The following is a 20,009-nucleotide window of genomic DNA, read 5'->3' on the forward strand; positions in this document are numbered from 1 at the left end:
GATTACAGGCTGAAGTCACCATGCCCAGCTCATTCTTCTGAAGCTTTTTTCATTCAGCATTGATAGTTAAGATTTACTCTTATAGATACATCCCATTCAAGTTGGAAGTAGCTTTGTTGAATCCAACAAGATTGCTTACCATTGCTCCAGCTGCTGCTTTGAATAAAAATGCAACAAAATTCTGCTCCACTAGGTCTACTGGGAATAAAGTAGACTCAGTGTGAGATCCTCTAAGTTAGCCTGGAGACAGCCCCATCACTGAGGCAGCAAGAACCAGGAGTCCATCCCAAAGGCATGTTTCTTTGGACTGGAACAAAGTGTCCTCTTTGTGGGCCTTTATTCTTCCTCCCTTCCCCAATGTACTAAATTAAATGAAATTGGAATGATTTTGAATGGGACTCTTCACCCCATTTTCCAGTTGAAGATCCTCAAGTTTAGAGTAGACAGTGTTATAAGGCAGGCATCCCAGGTCAATGGACTGGCATTCCAAGGCTTCCAGTCTCTGCTCTGCCCCTCTTATGCAGAAAAGCATAATCTATATATATTTTGGGGCAAGATTTGATGTATGTGGTCATGTGTTCCATCTCAGTTTGAATCCTGGCTTTGCTGCTTCCTAGCTGTGCACCTTGGATAAGTCATTTACCCTCTCTCTGCTTCAGTTTCCTTATCTGTAAAATAAGGGCAATAGTACATACTTGATAAGGTTGTTATGAGCATTAAATAAGTTACTGTGCATAAAGCTCTTCATAATATGTGCCAAGCACTGCTTATGTCTTTTGAAAGTATTTATATAAATGTATATAAGTTATCATATGCATTTATATCTGAGTATTCAGCAAAAGCTAACCTAGCCTCATGGAAGCCCCTTTCTATAGCCCCTGGTTACATTATTTCCCTTAAAACCTGATGAATAAAAAATTAGGATGTGATATCACAACTCATGATCTTCAGCCATGGAACCCCAATGCCTGGTACAGGATAAGTATACTCATAATCCTGTCTTCTGAGGCCATGTTCAGAAAGGGAAATAATCCAAATCCCTGCTATTCTCTCAGCCTGATCTTTCTTCCTCAGCACATGGTGACTCCATGCCCCCAAGGGCTTGGGCTGGTGGTTCTGGGCTAGGAAGCAAGTTTTGGGTCTTCTGATCTATGCCAAGTATTACTGCATTATTCCATTTCCAATTATAAAAAAAGGACTTGAGAAAACACTTTCCTAACAAAATTACAGGATTAACCAATACAAGAGCTGTAGGCTATGATGTCCAACACTACTTTTTCAGCATTATTAGAAAGCAGCAATATGATACTGAGAAAGTAGTTTTATCATGGGATTCTGGACCCATGTGGGAAACCAAAACCATTAAGCCTTTCCTCCCCCTCCCTTCCAACATCTATGAACCCAATCCTACCAAGACCCGGAAAACAACAACAATGTAAACATCCATATTCACTTTATTTTTAAACAGAGGAGCATGTACCCACAGAGAAGAGGACTAAGAACCATCATGGGGGCTTGCTCAAAGTGATCTGTCCTAGCCTTCTGACTCCAGAATGTCTTATGTTTTAATGGCCATGGGGATGGAGCTGCCCCTTGATGATATACACATTAGAAAGGTCAATTCCCCCATTCTCCAAAGGAGATGGAGAAAAGGAGGCAAGAAGTCAATGAATCCCTGGAATACTACCCCAGAATTCTTTCATGGATAGCATATGACTGACCACCAGTCCATAAATAGGACTGGGAAACTGTGGACGGAGTTGGGTGGAATATTATCCTGGATGATGTGCACCCAGCACCAGGATACACCTTTCATTGGAATAAAGGGAACAGAGAAAGCCCTCAGAAAAGATACAAAGGCGAAGAGACATTGATTAGAACATTATCTCATAACAAAAGTGGGGCCATTTCCCACCATTATTGTAACATAACTGTAACTAACCAAAACACATACAGGCCTCTTTAATGGAGTTAATAAAATTACAGCAGATGGGGAATCGGGGTAGAGGTACTGTTTCCAGAAGGAAAAACTGGGATAAAGGGAGCTGTGCTGACAGGGCCTTGTACAGTTCCATTCTAGGTTAGCAGAAAGGAGCCCTAGTTCAGAAATGACAGCAATTACCCATAATCACTATGTGGGGCTAAACCAGAGGAATCCAGGCTGAGCCAAGAAGGTGTAAGTATCTTGTATGGCTCTCCAAATCCAAAGATTATCCACATTCTTTATCCTCTCCAGGAATGTGTAAAATCACAAAGTGTGAAAATACTGGAGGTGGACATTTGGTTTTTATTTCTGGGAAATCCCGATACTTCTCACTATATCTCACAATGTGTGTGGGATGGAAAAAAATGGTAGAGAACACAGACATTCTGTCTCCCACTGCAAGGGCATGGAACATGGTAAGGATATCCAGCGGTGACAGACAGGAAGTGGCAAGACAAGATGCCTTGTGCCTGGCATAGGATTATAGCCAATAGCTCTTGTGGCCTGAGTTCACCTCCTCAAGGAGAGGTCTCCATGGGATGACCATGATTCCCAACGTGGCCAGAAAATCCATCAATCCCACTCATGGGACAGATGATCAGCGGAGCTGCACTCTTCCCTCCCGAGTAACTCAGACTGAAGTAGGGCCGGACAGGCCCACAGAAGGTAGCATGAGAGAAAGTAAAGGTGTGACACCTCTCTGTCACGTTGTAGAAGGAGACCTCGCCAGCATCATAGTCCAAGAAAATCCCCACCCTCTGGAGAGGGGTCCGCAGGGGGAGGGCAGTCATTGGGGAGGTAAGAGCCCAATATTCTTTCCCATACCACAATGACACTGCCCAGAATCCATTCTGGGGGGCCGAGGTTACTCCACCTTTTCTGCACACTGAGTCTTCACAGACACCTATGGTCCACTTGGCTTTATCTCCCACCTCTACCTCCCAATAATGTCTCCCAGCAATGAAGCATGGAGAGCCCAAGACACAGGGAAATAGATTGAACCGCTCAGGGTTGTCAGGCAGGTCCTGTTGGAGGTAACTGTACCGAACTTGCCGCAGATTATCAGAGAGGATCAGGCTGGGGTAGGCTGTGTCTGGATCCAGAGTCACGTCCACTGCAGAGACACAAAGGGGAGGGTCAGCCTGAGAGCCAGCTCTAGAATATCTAGCCCTCCCTCCTCCTATCTCCCTGAGAGTAAGAGCTCCCCACTAGAGGTTGCAGTCATTTTATATGAAATACATCCTAAAGATCACTATTCAAAAATTACTGCTTCAATTAGCTGGTTACCTGTTTTAGCCAAGATATATTGAAAGTACTAAAACTTTACCCATTCCCTTTCTTTCACATCTTAAGCCACAATATCCATTATAAAGTCAAATTTGAGGTTTTCTTACATGTCCACAATCCCTTAATCTGAAAGCCTCAGTGGCCAAAAGTTTCAAAGAATTCAGAATATTACAGATTTTAGACAGACAGGCTCTGGTACAGCACTCTATAATCAAATATTAATAGATCTACTGTGAGACATATGAATGCTCACCTCATGTAAAATATGGACTTTCTAGTCCCACATAAATTCAGGCTTTGCTACCATTACTAATTTGCCATAAAATAATGAAAAAGCTTTTGGCTTTCAGAGATTTAGGATTTTGGAATTGTGGGTAAGGGACTGGGAAACTGAACAAATTTGCCCACCGTTTGAATCACTCTTATCCATTCTGTTAATATAAGATCTTTACTCTCCACATTCAAACCCTGTTCATCCTCTTCTAATGTCCAGTGCAAGACCCACACTTCCTCAAAGTTTTTCAAAGCCCAAGCCATTACACTCTTCCTGTTCTTAAATCGAAAACTGTGTATCACCCATGTCATCTCCTCTAGTATTTAGTATTACAGCATCTTGCAATCATATGGTGTTTTCCTGTTTTCAAAGCACTAAAATGTATGCTGTCATTTGTTCTTCACATCTTGTTCAGGAGCAACAAGGAAATCAAACATGACCTCTCAGAAGTCAAAGCTCAGGAGGCTAAATGACTCCCATAAAAGGTTCAAGACAAGCAACTGGGGGAGGTGACCAAGAACCCCAGAACCTTTGGTTCTTGGTTCAACAATCTGTCCACAATGGCTGCCAATTTTTTTTTTTTCTTTGAGACAGGATCTTGCTCCATCACCCCGGTATAGTGCAATGGTGACATGATAGCTCACTGCAACCTCAAACTACTGGGCTCAAACAATCCTCCTGCCTCAGCCTCCCAAGTAGGTGGGACTACAGGTGCATGCCACAACACCCAGCTAATTTTTCTATTTTTAGTCAAGAGAGGGTCGCACTCTTGCCCGGGCTGGTCTCGAACTTCTGAGCTCAAGCAATCCTCCCACCTCAGCCTCCCAGAGTGCTAGGATTATAGGCGTGAGCCACTGCATCAGGCCCTATCTCTTTCTTGTGTCGTGGGTACACCTCATACCTCCAACCTAACAATGCAAACTGCAAGAGGAGAATGGTGTCTCATACTCTTTTGTTCCCTCTAAAGTGCCCTGCACAATGTTAGACAGTGTAGGATATAAGTAAGGTACTCAGTTAATACTTTCCGAAAGAATTAAATATGGGTGACAGTCAGTGGACACCAGTGAATGAAGACCTATTGTATGTAGAGTTTCTCTTTAAGAAGAGGATTCCTCATAACAGAAGGTGGCTGTGTGACTATGGAAAGTACAGACCTCAGATCTGAGTACCTCTGGGATTGTAGATTTACCCAGTCTCTCTAAATCATAGGGTGAAGGTGGTTGTCAAGGAAAGGGGGAGTTTCGAGCTTTGCCTTGAGGCATAGTGATGGGATGACACAAGACTCCTGGATTCTCTCTAGCACTCAGAATAGGAGTTGAGCTCCATTACTCCTGCCTGTCACAAATCACAGTTTGCCCCTGAGGCTGGGCAGGAGAGCAGTATACCATTCACGTTAGTAGTTAGGTTCACAAGGATTTTAACTCCTTACCCCAGTATGGTCTTGTCTCCCATCACCTACCTGAGTATAACTGAGCCTCTCTCAATTCTGAAAGAACAAAGAGAAAATAAATTATGGAAGTCACATGAGTATTTCCAGGAAAAACATAACTGAGGGACCTTTGATTAGTCATCATAAAGCAATGGTCTTCACTAGAAACCCCAGAACAACTGTTGTCAGCCACACACTGATTTCTTCATACAATGTATGACTCTTATCAACCAGCCAAGAGCTTTGAGGAAACAGAGACTGGGAACGTCGAGTAGAGGATAACCACACACCTGAGACTGGTAGGACATGGGGTCAAACTGAGACAAGATCAAGGATTCCACCTTCCAGCAAGCCAGCTGGCTCTGCAGAGGGAAACCCGGTTCCAAGCCCACATCATACACCACTCTTAGCTATCATAAGTCATCTCTGTTGCAGGAGCTGGGTGGCTCAAGGGACAACCACTGCCACTCCGGGGCAAACAAGACTATTCACTTATAAGGCACTTTACAGCTGACAAAGCATATTCACATATGATTTCACTGATAAGTGGCAAGAGAAGGGGAGAAGTAAATGAGAGCCAGATCAAGGAAAATCACACCTGAACTAGTCACTTCTGGTATTATCTACCACACTGAGTGGAGTTTCTCCCTATTTGTCTTGCTTGTGGAGGACATGTGAGTGTTCCCGAAATCTATGTTGCTAGATGCCAAAAAAGTACATTTCTGAGAAGATGCAATACAAATAAGGCTTCAGCATACGTAATATAGAAAATTATCAAAGATCATGTTATAATAAATAATAAAAGGATTTAACTGGATTTCAGACTCTATCAGACTGCCTGCCTAGGAACTTAGTATTCAATATGCAGCCAACTCCAAACTGAATGTGGCTCAGGAGCAGGACATGTTAGACTTGGAAAAGCTTCTCCAAATGCCCAGAACACTTTATTTAATAAACATAAATATAGGACTTATTATGTGTCAGGTTTCATTCTAAAGGCACTAGCAATGGTAACAAATCTTAATCCTTATAATCTTATAGGTAAAAACTATTTCTAACCACTTCCCTGGCAGTGTTGTTCAATTCCTCCTGTCCTGGTTGACACCTGTGCCCACAAGCAGGAGGAACTCAGTAAATTAATTTAAAAAATGGGCTCAACTAAAAACTAGCATAGTTTTTGTTCATTCTCTTTCCCAATTAAAAAAAATTAAAATAATCAAATTAATTCTGGATTAATTAATTTTCAGATTGCCTATTTTTCTTCTTCACTGATGTAGATGGAGAACTGATTGAATATGGTTAACAGACTTCAAATTACAACAAGAGGCTATTAATTGAAAAAGTTAATAAGACTAAAAGGAAGACATAAAATGTCAGGGGAGGGTAGCCAGTGAGTATCATCCTTATCCCATTTTCCCACACTTTTAATGCAGATGCTCTTCTTCTCAAGAAACTTCAACATCAAAAGTCCAGTAGGTAGATAAATTTACCTTGGATTTTCTCCATATCTGACTGCATTTTTTCTAAGAAGAGAAAAGGAGAAGATATTCAGTTTGTATCCCACTATCTGGCTGGAAAATATATCCTTTCAGACAATACACAGATATTCAGAGTATAAATCCATTTCCCCTTATGACACCTCTCCTCACATTACCTGTGAACTGCTTCAGACTCTCTGTCAAGAACAGACACTTTTGGGCAAAAATATGGATTTTCTCTTGCAGATCTGGAGGCGTGATCCAGGGTTCAGGGATCCTGATTCTTTCAGCCCTAAATTTAAAAAAAAAAAAAAAAAAGAAGTTTTTTAAATTGACTTCCTAATTCCATAACCTTCCAGGGGCCAGGACCGGGTCTAGGATAAACTGTCCAACACAGGTGTACAGCCTTTAAAACCACACACTACAGCTGTTCCCGTCTTCTCCTCCTAGGCTATGATCTTCTAGACCAGAACAATGAAGACATTTTACTCATTCCTGTATCCCCCAAAGTACTTCATTCGTGGCTTTTCAAATGGCAAGTATTCAAAAAGATTTACTGAATTTAATTGATTATGAGGCTGACCTTGCCAGAAAGCACTATCTTCCATGACAATCCTTGATATTAATGGTAGGCAACTATCCAGAATCCTCAGGTTCCCAAATATGAAGAGAATGACATCTTCAGACAGACAGGCACTCTGAGGGACAATACCAAATTTCCCCACCTCTGCACGGGAGTCTATGGCAAAGACTGCTAGTTGCCTACCCAATAGCCCTTCTCCCATCTTCCACCTTTTATGGCTCACAGCGGTCCAGTGTTCCTTGTAGCTGCACATGACCTTGTGACTGAATTCAGGCCACTGAGAAGTAGGAAATATCCGTAGTATTTTGAGAAGTCTACTTAAAAAGGAATGTGATACAACTTATCTCCTTCCTTCTGGCTGGCTTTCTACCAGCTATGGACGGGACTATATCAGGACCATTACCTTGGGGACAGTAGAATAGTAATGAGAAGAAACCCAAGTCTCTGAAGATCTCTAGAACTACCATGCCCACCCCAGGCTACTACCTACCTGCACATTTCTTATATGGTGAGAAAAAATTTTATTATGTTTAAGCCTTAAGCCAATGAAATTTTAGGTTTTCTATCTCATACACCCAAACCTAATCCTTAATGTCAGAAACTGCTAGAGTCTGAGAGATCCACCTCCATATGTTAGGTCAGAACTAGACTGGCATCAAAAAGTAGCATGTAAAGGTAGTATTTGCTTGGGTCATCTGGCTAGGACGGGTACGAGCTCCAACTTTATCTCCATCCCAGGAGCCCTCAAGAACCTCAATTCTATCAACATGATTCTCTATACATAGAGACCTCCCAGCCAACCTACCCTATCTATGAGGCCCTCCTCCATCTCCCCAAATGCTCCCACATAGTCAAGCTGCATTTTCCTTTCGAGGGTTTTCACTACTCAAGATTTTAATCAACTTCAACGTCCAGTTCCCTCAAAGTCAGTCTCCACCCCTGAAGGCACTCTTGTACCAAACATCATTTTCCCAAGGCTTATCCCATTTGCCTCGCCATGCATCCTGCAAACACAGCTTTACCCTGGCTTATTGCCCCCTTCAAGTTCTCCCTCTTTGGTCATGTCCCAACTTCCAGGGAGCTCTTCCTCACCTGTTGTTTAATGGTGGGAAACTAACTAAAATAAGAGCCAGAATCCATGTGGCTCATGAGTAATTATGTAATTCTAGGCCAGTCGTACTTTCCTTAGGCCTTATTTCCACTATTATAGGAAAAAAAAAAGATAACAAAAGGGAAAGGATTCTGAAATATATAGGAAACAACAGCCATAAGCTACCCTTGCACTCTGCCTAAGTCCCTGTAAGAGGCCCCACCCACTCCATAGCCCTAAATCCACCAGCACCCTCCCAAGTGAAACCCATTCCCCCCAAATCCACATTTTGTCAATAACTCCTAAGTTTTACTGAGAAAAGCTGTGGTTCATCTCGTTCCTTGCATACTTAGTGACTCTCTTCAGGGACAGTCAGGGTATGTATCAATTTGGTAAGATGTCTATCTCAGGCTCTGGGCTGCTTTCAGGATTTACAATGTGAGGGAGACAGTCTTTCCATGCTTTATTTAACATTTGGGAGAAAAAAACGGTACCTGCTCAATGTGTCCCCGATGTCCTGTAAGAGAAAGGAATAAGATAACCATAAGGAGTCATTCATAACTTCAGTTTTCTTTCATAGATATTTGTTGAAAACACCAGTATAGGCTGGTTCTCCTAGGAGAAACCAGGGAAACAAGGCTCACTGAACATAACTCACAGCCTTACAGAGGAAGGAATCAGGCAGAGGAAACTGGGTACATAATGTTTGCTATACCAGCATCTCCTATGAGCTCCTTCTGCACTCACCATCTACTGGTCAAGGACCTCATGATTTCAAATTTACTAACTCAAGCACTTTACCCCTGGACTGCAACTGTCCACCTGTCCAGCTTGCTTTTTATTGTGAAATAATATCAAATACACAGAAAAGCTGCTACTTCCAAAAACTCCTATATATTCTTTTCCTCAATTTACCAACCTTTAATTGCTCACTTATCATTTTATCTCTCTCTCCTCTCATATATGACATATTTATCTTCAAACCCTTTTAAGAAGTCATTGTTTAGATTGTATCTCTTTATACTTCATGTTGATCCCAAGAATGAGTACATTTTCTTAGGAAATTGAACATTGACATGTTTATCTAACCCACAGTTCATATTCTGATTTAATGAACTGCCTTAATAATGTTCTCTACAGCTCTCCCACCCTGCTCCCCTCAGGCAACCCAGAATCATTCACTGCATTTAGTTATGATGACATGTGTCTTTAACTGGAACAGTCCCTCAGCACTGATTTGTCTTTCATGGCATTAACAGTGTTTAATATCAGCCAGTTACTTTATTGAATGTCCCGCCACTTGGGTTTGTCAGATACTTCCCTCAGGATTAAACTCAGGTTTTACCATCTTTGACTAGTACATGTTGTTTCCTTCTAAAGGTACATGGTATTCCCTTATTTGTGATACTAATTCTGATCGCTGTATAGTTACTATTTTCCTATTTATAATAAGTAATCTATAAGAGATACTTCCAGTCCTCATCAAACTTCCCCCCTTAGATGCAGCATCCATTGATAATTTTTGTCTAAATTAATTTTTACTAAGATGACTGCCAAATGGCCATTTTCTAACTTCAAAATTCCTTCTACATTACTTAGTTGACATTCTAATGGAAGGAAAAATTTTCCCTTATTTATTATTAGTATGGACTTATAGATTCTTATTTTATTCAATGGGTTACAACCCATTACTGTTCTTATCTATTTTGGTGCTCAAAAAGCCTGAGAGTTGGCCAGAGAGTTCGTGTCACTCCCTCCACTATTCCCTTCTATCTCATTCTCCCCAGCCCATCGTTTTCTGGTTTGTCTTTCCAGTTTCCTTTGTAAAAATAAACAGATACATATACTTTCCAATTCCCATTTTTTTCTTACGCAATAAGTAGCATACTCTGTAATTTACAATTTGATCTTTTCATATAGCAACGTATACTGGGAACCACTCCGTATCAGTTCACTGGTGTCTTTTTTTTCTTTACAGTTGCATAGTATTACTATTCCATGTGTATCGTTGTTTATACATGCACAATTAACTAAAACAATCTTCCAGGTTTAGAAGTTACACTATTTCCAATATTGTGCACTTACAAAAATGTTGCAGCAAATAACCTTATGCATACGTATTTTAAGAGACAGGCAGGCACTCAGGCTGGAGTGCAGTGGTACCATCAGAGCTCACTGCAACCTCAAACTCCTGGGCTCAAGTGATCCTCCTGCCTCAGCCTTCTGAGCAGCTGGGACTATAGGCTCATACCACCACGCCCAGCTAATTTTTGTATTTTTTGTAGAGACAGGGTCTCCTCTTGTTCAGGCTGGTCTGAACTCCTGGCCTCAAGTAATCCTCCTGCCTCAGCGTCCCAAACTGCTAGGATTACAGGGGTAAGCCACCACTCCCAGCCTGGATTCTATTTTATTTTTTATTGATACACAATAGATAAACATATTTTCAGAGTATACGTGATAATTTAATTCTCTTATTGTAAGTACAGCTAAACATTTTTTTCAGATGTTAACAAATTTCATATGCCTTTAGCAACGTGCTTGTGTCTTTTGCCCATTTTCCTATAGAATTTTGATCTTTTCTCTCAATTTTGGAAAGTTCTTTACATATTAGAGTTATTATTAATATTTCTATTTGTGATATTTGTTGCAAATATTTTACTTTAATTTAACATCATCTTTTTTTCTTTTTTGAGATAGAGTATTGCTCTGTTACCCCAGCCAGAGCGCAGGGGCGTCATCATAGCTCACTGCAACCTCCAACTCCTGGGCTCAAGTGATCCTCCTGCCTCAGCCTACCGAGTAGCTGGGACTATAGGTGTTCACCACACCTGGCTAATTTTTTAAATTTTTAGTAGATACCGGGTCTCACTCTTGCTCAGGCTGGTCTCAAACTCCTGAGCTTAAGCAATCCATTCACCTCAGCCTCCCACAGTGCTAGGATCATAGTCATGACCCACCTCACCCGGCTTAACATCGTCTTTTGACTGGTTACAATACATGCATGTTTTTTTTTCCTTGTGCTAATACCAACTGCTTTAATTATACAGGTTTGTAGTATGTTTTAATATCAGTAGAGCCAGTTCTCTATCAGAGCTCTTCTTTCTCAGTGTATCCCAGCTATTTGTATGTGCTTATTTTTCTTATCTGAAGTTTACTGTCTAGATATAGAAAAAAAGCTTATTGGTGTTTTTATTGAAATTGTGTTAAATTTATGAATTTGGAGGACTGACAATTTACAGAGATGTCATTAAATAAGTGGCATCTTTGTATTTGTTCAAATTTATTTGATGTCTTTCAGAAGTGTCTGATAATTATAATAAGTGTTTCTCCACATACGTTTCTGTATATTTCTTGTGAGTTTATTCCCAGGTATATCTTTTTTTTTCTTTTGCAATTGGAAATGAAGTGTTTTTTTTTGTTTTTGAGATAGTCTTACTCTGTTGCCCCAGGCTAGAGTGCCATGGCGTCAGCCTAGCTCACAGCAACCTCAAACTCCTGGGCTCAAGCGATCCTTCTGCCTCAGCCTCCCGAGTAGCTGGGACTACAGGCATGCACCACCATGCCCAGCTAATTTTTTTTATATATTTTTAGTTGTCCAGCTAATTTCTATTTTTTTAGTAGAGACGGGGTCTTGCTCTTGCTCAGGCTGGTCTCGAACTCCTGAGCTCAAATGATTCTCCTGCCTCGGCCTCCCAGAGTGCTAGGATTACAGGCGTGAGCCACCGTGCCAGGCCTAAAGTGTTTTCTTTTACTATGTGTTCTAGTGGCTGTCACCTGGAACATAAAGGCTGATGATTTCTTTATGTTAACATCTTTTCCAATTCTTATGGCTCTAGTTCTTTTATCTAACTAAACTGGTTAAAACCACTAGTACAATGTTAAATAGAGGGAGACAACAGTAGTCATCCTGCCTTGTTCCTGATCAACGGGACTGTCTCTAATATTTTGCCATAAGATTCAGCTTGCTTTTCTGATGACTTTCACCGTAAGTACTTTTTGATAATCATAGAGACCCTCCTCCGTCTTTGAGGTCATGATCCCCTTTTTTTCTCCCCTTTCCTCATAATCCAACTCCAGTTTTATGATCCATCTATTCAAATAGATTCTCACAAATACCTTCTACCTTTAAAAAAAAGTTTTAAAATCTTAAGAATGATGCTTAAGCAGCAGTTATATTCAAACTGGAACCATGCAGAGAAGATTAGCATGGCCCCAGCACAAGAATTACAAAAAAATTTGTGAATCCCTTTATAGTTTAATGTTGACAGCATCACTATTCACAACAGACAAAAGGTGAAAGCAACCCAAATGTCCGCCAACTAATGAATAAACAAAATGTAGTACATAGCCATACAATGAAATATTATTCAGTCGTAAAAAGAAATGAAGTACTGAAACATGATATGGTATGGATGAACCTTGAAAAAATTATGCTATGTGAAAGAAAAAGGCCTCATACTATATGATTTCATTTATATCAAATATACAGAGTAGATGAATCCATAGAGCCAGGGGGTGTGGATAGAAGGGAATGAGAAGTGATTGCTTCACAGTGTGGGGTTTCCTCTGAGAGTAATGAAAGTGTTCTGGATTTAGATAGTGGTTGATAATTGCACACAATTAATAATTGTGAATTTAATAAATACGTTTGTGCCACAGACTTCTATACTTTGAAATGGTGAAATTTATGTTATGTATATTTTACAAAAAAAAAAAAACCAAACCTTCAAATTCATCTGGCAAAACCTCAACCCCTGGATGAGCCCAACTATCTCTTTCTCAGTGACTGCACCACAGCAGCCAAAATGTGAGAAAGCAAAGCAGACAAAGCCACACAACAGGGCAGAATGGTCCCACCATAAACGGATGTTAACTGACCAAATAATCCTACTCTGTCTCACAAACCAACGGTCCCTCTCATACTCTGAAACAATAATTTCTTCCCATACAACAGATGACCCTTTGAAGCTAACTCCTGTACATATGTTATTAGTCCCCATTCCCACCTGCCTTCTCAGGAACAGCACACTGTGTATTAGTCCATCATTTCTTGTAGCTTCAATGTCTTCCTTCACCTGGAAACCTCATAATATAGACCCTCTTTCCTACACATACTTTGAAAATATGTTTAACTACTTTCCTTAGCATCACCTCCAGATATAGCTCCACAATCCTACCTCACCTCCAAGTATTTTCTTAGATCCCCTTCACAGTTATACTTCTTGAAAGAATCATCTACTCTTGCAGTCTCCATTCACCCCACCCAGTCACCACTCAACTCCCCGACATGGCTCCTCCCTAAATTATTCCATGGTGGGAGTTCTATATAAGGATAGCAATGATGGTCATGTTGCTAAACCAAATGGATATCAGCTCTGATTATTATTTGACCTCAGCTGCATTACTGTGTTGTCCACTTTCCCTCCTAAAACATTCTGCCTCCCTGGCAAGCAAACACCAATGTACCTTAAGGCTCAAACTGCCTTCTCTTATTCTTCTAAAGCAGAGGTCAGTACATTTTCTCTTAAAAGGCCAGACAGTAAATATTTTAGGCTTTATGAGCCATACAGTCTTTGTCAAAAATGCTCAATGCTCCTGCTGTAGCAGAAAAGCAGTGAGAGATAACACATAAATGAACGAGCATGGCTGTGTTCCAATAAAAATGTAGGAACACTAAATTTAAATTTCATATAACATAAATCCAACAAATTTCATGTAAATTTGAATTTCATGTAATACATTCTTCTGATTTCTTCTAACCATTTAAAAATGCAAAAACCATACTTAGCTCCCCGGACATACAAAAACAGGTGATGAGCCATAATTTGCTGACCCTTGCTCTATCCAATTGTCCCTTTTTAATGGCTTTTACCAACACCTGTGATAACTATTCACTAATTGAGCTTCACATTAGAATATAATTCAGAAAAGCTTATTTAGCACTTAATAATGCATGACCTAAAGCACACAATTAATATGTGCTGAAAGAACAAATGACAGACAGGCATTAGCTCGTTTCCTGTGGTTCTGCTGGGTTAGTTCTGCTGCAGCTTTATCACCTCCACTACCAAGGTTAAATCACAGGACTGCTCAAACTAACCACTCCTGCTTAAGTGGTTACTGTTTTGTGGCTGTGGTAAAGCATATGTATGTTGAAGTTATAGGATACGGGAATGAGGAGGGTCTTTGAATGACACGTGGTCTAGCCCCTCGTTTCATGAGCAAATGAGGTCACTGAGGCCCACAGAGATCAAGAGCATCCCCTGTGATCAGATCACTTGTCAGAGCACGGCAGGCTTGGACATCAGGTCTTCTCTTTGCCCTTTCCATGAAACAATGCAACTGACTGATCCAAGCTGTGTCAACAAGAAGTTCTAACATACATTTTCTTTCCAACATACCCAATACAGAGTTTGGCAAGCCCTTGCCACTCTTGCAGAGTTAGCAAGAAGACAGGAGGTCCTGGATACTACTTGGCAAAAAGGAGAAGAAAGACTACTTTTAGTGGGAGCTACCTTGGCAGAGTTCTCCAAGCCTTACCTGCAGAAGCTCCCTGGTAGGCTGCTGCTGTTTCTCTTCCAGCTGTGCGATCAGGCTGCTGAGGTGGGAGATGTTACAGGAGAACTGGGTGATGGCACCATTGATGCTGTTGTAGATGGCCAAGTCTAGCTCCTCCAGGCGGGCCAGGAGACGATACTCATGCTCCTTCAAGGAGTGATACAGCTGCTCAAACTCCCAAACTATCTTCTCCCTCTCCATCTGGGTCAGGCTCTATATAGATGACAGGGAAGAGCAGTGAAGAGAGAAAAGTATCACTTCTAGTGTCCTTCATATTTCTTCCCTGACTGCCCACCCCCAAGACCTCATCATTTCATCCTAGGATACTGAAACAAGCACCGTGTTCACTCACTTATTATTTCCAGTCTTCTGCCTGACACAAGACAGTTTCTTGCATTGCAAGATATTTAGCATCCCTCCCCTCCCCTCCCCAACCACTCGATTCTTCCAGTTGACAGTGGAAGAAACACCCACACACCATTATAAAGAAAAGGGCAGTACAGGCCTTGCTCAAAAACCACAAAGTCTAGTCCACCCTGCCCATTTCACAGATGAAGAAACTAAGGCCCTGAAAGGTTGTGTGACCCTCTCCATCTATACAATTAAGGGTAGTGTCAGAGCCTGGAAGCATGCCCAGGTACCCTGATTCTCAGAGAAGGGGTCTCTCCCTTTTGGTAACCCTCCCACAGAGAACACCATTGTATGCATAGTGATTTGAGTCCACTCAGCCTCATGGAGAAGATTCTCCACCCATCAGATCTATTTTCAAGCAAGGAGGGCTTGAGGTTTCAACAGACTGCATGGGCAGAGAAAGTGGTGGGATCTAAGGACACCATGGAAATAAGTTCCCTGTTCAGTAGTTCTTTATTACACCCTGCCAGGACTGACAAAATTTCTCACAAGAGGATTCTAGACATAACTAGTTAGGAGTTTGCATTTCAGATGTAAATACTGCTAATGAGTGGGGATTTATAATATTTTATTTGTTGTTCAAAAACATTTTAAACATCTAGGTGGTAGATATGCAAGTGTATATTATAAAAGTTTCTGTACTTTTTGGCTTTGAGGTTTTTGGTTTCTTTGGATTTTTTTCCAAAACAAATTCCCAAATATCCCTATCACATTAGTACATCAGCCACTTGCCAAGGCCTTGTGAGACTAGGGGAAGAGAGCAGAGTGAAAAATCCAGCATTGAGGCACTGTCAAGAAAGGGAAACACTCCAGAGAGAATCAACAGTGGGGCTTAGGCAAATCTACTATCGGCACCCGTCTGCAGGATGGTACCAAAACGAAGGCTAACTATACCCAAGAATTCTTCCTATCTCAGCTTTGTCAAGGATCAACCCCATTCTACACAAAGCCAGCAGGTTAAACTTTACTGATAAGTCTAACTTCCAGAGGTTCCAAACTTGGCTCCCCCATCCTTTCCCTAAAAGTTGGGGAATCCCTTGGTCTTCAGGTGAGCTCCTACTGAGTGCCATGTGGGCTCATTCCACTTGTACCTAGAAGTTCTGGGTGACCTAGCTGGACAAGGTTAAGGGAAATAACATCAGCCCCACAGAAGAGAGAGTGACCAGCAAGCACAATATTAACTGTATTCCAACAACCCTTACCAAGAGTTCAGCTCGTGCCTGCTCCCCCTGTGCCCGACGTCTCTTCTTTAAGTCTTTCACTCTTTTTAGATGGTCCAGTTGGTTCTGGATTTGTTCCTAAAAGAAGAAAAACAGATGGGCAGTTCAAGATTAGGCAGATCTCAGCATCATCATGGCTATATTGCCTAGCATACATGGAACACACACTCCTAATACCAACTCCTTGGTTAGAGCTCGTCCTTAGACCACACTGCCACCCACAGGAGAAAGGCCCAGAGCACAGGGCCACCAACCCTCCCCTTTGGCAATTTATGTGTTTTTTAAAACAGTGAATCATCTACCTGTCCCTAAAAGGATACTGCATGGCTTAGTGGAAAGGTGACTGGACTAGGAAGCATAACATTGTAATTCTTCCACAGAAGAATACTGAGACACTGTGTGATATGTGTAAAGCCCACCTTTCCAACCTACTCCAGAGTTATCACCAGAGTGCGTAAAATGATATAGTTCAAAGCTCCATAAGTGTTAAGTGATTAATTATGCATGAATGCACTCACATTTAAACAAGGACATAATTGTGTGTGTATTCCTGCAGCCCTCAAATATACAGAAAATACACAGCATCCTAGTCTCCTTGAATGTTGCCTTAAAACTGTTTTATATGCAGTACTTTGTTTCCATGTTATTGTTTAGTTGTGCCAAACTGTTCAACAGTTCACAAAGGGCTCTGCACATCCTATGATTTCACTTAATCTTTATAATAACTTATCTCCTGATTCTCAGAATGGCTAAATGACTTAGGCAGTAAAGCACTCTGTCTTTTTCTGTGAGTTTCTAGAACAGGATTACAGGAAAGTGCTGTGGAAATACTTACAAACTGATGAGTATCTGCTTGATGTGTATACCGTCAGTTAACATCCGAATGTGTTTTGTCTGAGCTTGTTTGGGAGTGGAGGGGAGTATAAGTATCTGAAGCTTGTTGTGTACGTGGTTTTCCACATTTAAACTGTCAAAAAGAGGTTCTCCGTGGGCCGTCTTTATGTACAATGTGCTCGTGAGCGGGGAAACCCAGGGGCAAACAGAGAAAGGAGAGTGGGGGTGGGGAGACTTCTGGCTTCCTCACCAGCTACAGGTTTTCCTCCCAAATCTAAATGCGAAGGCTCTGGAGAGGACAGAGAGGAAATGACGGCTGTGAACCACACGTCCGGCTCAGCCATTTTCTAGGCGGAAAAAAGGGAAGCCCCTTCGGCTCCCTCCTTCCTTTGTCCGCCTCCCGCTCCCACCCCTGCCCGCTCTGCGCCCTCACCTTGAAGCCCTCCACCGCCTCCTCGAGCGGCAGCACGCTGTGGCCGCGGTGCTCGCGGGAGCGGTCGCACACCACGCAGATGGGCATCTGGTCCTCCTCGCAGTACAGCTTCAGGGGCTCGCGGTGCTTCTCGCACACGCCCATCTCGCCGCCGGGCCCCGACGGCCGCTCGGTGCGCAGCTGCTTCACCAGCTGGGTCACGTTGGCCAGATGCCGGTTGGGCCGCATGTGCCGCTGCGGGAAGGTCTCCCGGCACTGCGGGCACGACACGTTAGTCTCTGCCGCGCCCCAGCAGCGGGCGAGGCACGCGCAACAGATGTTGTGGCCGCAGTCGAGCATCATGGGCTCGGCGAAGTACTGCAGGCACACGGGGCAGGTGGTCTCCTGCTGCAGGCACTCGGCCACGCTCCCGGAGGCCATGGCGCGGGCCTGCGGGGGCGCAGGGCATGGGCCCCGGAGCCGAGCTCTACGTGGAGCCCAGCTCTCCTGCGCTCTTTCCCGTTCGCTGCTCCTGGGCGGCACGGGGAGGAGGCAAGCGGGCCGGACGGAGGGCGGCGCCTCTCAGGCCCGGATCCCAGACGCGACCGCGCGCGGAAGCCTCGGAGTGGCCAGGCCGCTCGCTGCGCCACTGTGCTCCGCGGCGTGAGCGCGGGAATGCTGCCGCCTCACCAAGCCTCGCGACTACGCCAGGGGGCCGGGAGCAGGGCCCCGCCGCCAGGCTCACAGGGTCAGGCGCAACAAGCGCACAAGACAACGTGGCCGCGTCCCAGCGGATCCCGGCGGCCGCGTAGACCCCACCCCGGCGCGAGCGGAAGAGGCGGCTCGGGGGGGCGGGGCTTGGCCCGCGCCTCCAGCGAGCGACAGGATTTCGTGGCTTCTGGGCCTGAGCTCCTTCCTTCTGGGGAGGACCGGGAGGCCTCGCCACCTGCCCTTGGGAGGGGCGCTCTCGAGCCTAGGGTCACAGGAGCAGATGTTGCCTCCGAGGCGCGGCGGTGACAGGGTACCCTGCCACAGCTCCGGGCCTGCCTCCAAGCTTCCGCGGCTACCGGGCCTGGAAGATCTTTTGTTGGGTTTCTTCTCGGGGCCCAGCCCTCAGCCCTTGTAAGAGAAAGCTGGCTTTGTATAGGTACTGGGAAGCGCAAGCACCTGGTCTCCGCGAGAAGCTGGAGGATGGGGGTAGCAGACTGAGCCCCACTTGGTATGTGAGGCACGTGATTAAACAGACCCACTCACAGGCACTCGAAATTTTGTTTAGAAACAGAAAGGTTTGATTATCAGACGGTAACGTTTCTGTGGGGCAGAATCAGGCCCAGTTCTGCTACTCCTCATTTGCACCCAAGCAAGTTGGTTTACCGTTTTAAGCCTCAGTTTCTCCTCCTGTGACATGGGTATGGTAATTAAACCCTAGCAAGGAGATAGCATTCATTATATCTTTTAATTTTTGAACCGTAAGGATGTTTATCCATTAAAATAGGAATAAAATGCCTACTACATAGGGTGGTTCTATTGAGTAGGGCCTAAAAATTCTTTGCTCATTTCTGAAATAGAGACTGAGAATCCTTCGGTTTTCTAGGGCAAGGGTTGAGAACCTTTCCATGTTCGAAGGCCGCATTAATTTAGCTGTAATCAAATCAGGCTGCATTCAAGAAGCTTCAATTAGATATACTGAAAATATACATTATTTTGTAAAAATCTACTATGTATTTAATAGTTTCAAAAAATGATAACTGTTAATTTTAAAGTTAACCTTTTAATGACTTTGTTGTGTCTGCTTTTTGTTGGAAAGCATTTGAATATTTGGTTGCAGCATGGAAGTCCAAAGTTTCAGATGATCCTTTAGATGGGTATCAGCCATTTGTGACCTTAAGAGTGTCTTGATTTGGGTTACATAGGAGAATATAGATTCCCAGCAATAAGTGATTGAAAAGCAAGAAAGCATTTTTTGGGCATGTTGACGCAGGCGTGGGTATTCTACTGCATTTTCCCATATTTCAATTGAATCTTAGCATCAAACAATAACTTTAAAATGTCATCTACTGAAAGCTCAATCAATTCCATCTGTAGTTCTTTAGGTGCCTTGGTGATATCAACTAGGTGAGGCTGAAATGCTAATTTGAGTGTCATGATTCTCAAAGTCAGTGAACCTTTCACTGTATTCTTCGATTAATAGGTCTATAACAGCTGCGTATTCTTCAAATGATTTGCATATATCATCCTGTTTATCAATGACCTTTGCTAACTGGGGAAAATGTTTACCTGAAATTTCCTTTTGAAGAAGAATTGTTTTGAAAAAAGACAGCTTGTTTTGAAATACTTGGATTTTTTAAATCTCCACTTTAGCACCGAGATTTTGCTGACACAAGATACAATGAAAAGAAATGAGAGCATTTGGATCTGTTAATACTTGTTTTATCTGTACAATAAACTC

General features: G+C 42.8%; 1 protein-coding gene and 1 non-coding gene across 2 annotated transcripts; one reads left to right on the plus strand and one right to left on the minus strand.

The window, feature by feature from the left end:
* Positions 1 to 1,436: 1,436 nt before the first annotated feature.
* Positions 1,437 to 18,373, minus strand: TRIM27 (tripartite motif containing 27). The gene is made up of 8 exons (XM_045552055.1): positions 17,582 to 18,373; positions 16,297 to 16,392; positions 14,666 to 14,896; positions 8,620 to 8,642; positions 6,629 to 6,744; positions 6,465 to 6,497; positions 5,005 to 5,031; positions 1,437 to 3,098 (listed from the first exon to the last, which is right to left on the minus strand). Exons 1-8 carry the CDS (start codon positions 17,999 to 18,001, stop codon positions 2,503 to 2,505), a joined length of 1,542 nt encoding a protein of 513 aa, XP_045408011.1. The 5' UTR covers positions 18,002 to 18,373; the 3' UTR covers positions 1,437 to 2,502.
* On the plus strand, positions 12,281 to 12,383 carry LOC123639010. Its single transcript, XR_006735580.1, has one exon. It is a non-coding gene; the product is annotated as a U6 spliceosomal RNA (small nuclear RNA).
* Positions 18,374 to 20,009: the final 1,636 nt, after the last annotated feature.

Source organism: Lemur catta, chromosome 5 (assembly GCF_020740605.2).
Source record: "Lemur catta isolate mLemCat1 chromosome 5, mLemCat1.pri, whole genome shotgun sequence".
In the NCBI taxonomy this organism is placed as follows: Eukaryota; Metazoa; Chordata; class Mammalia; order Primates; family Lemuridae; genus Lemur; species Lemur catta.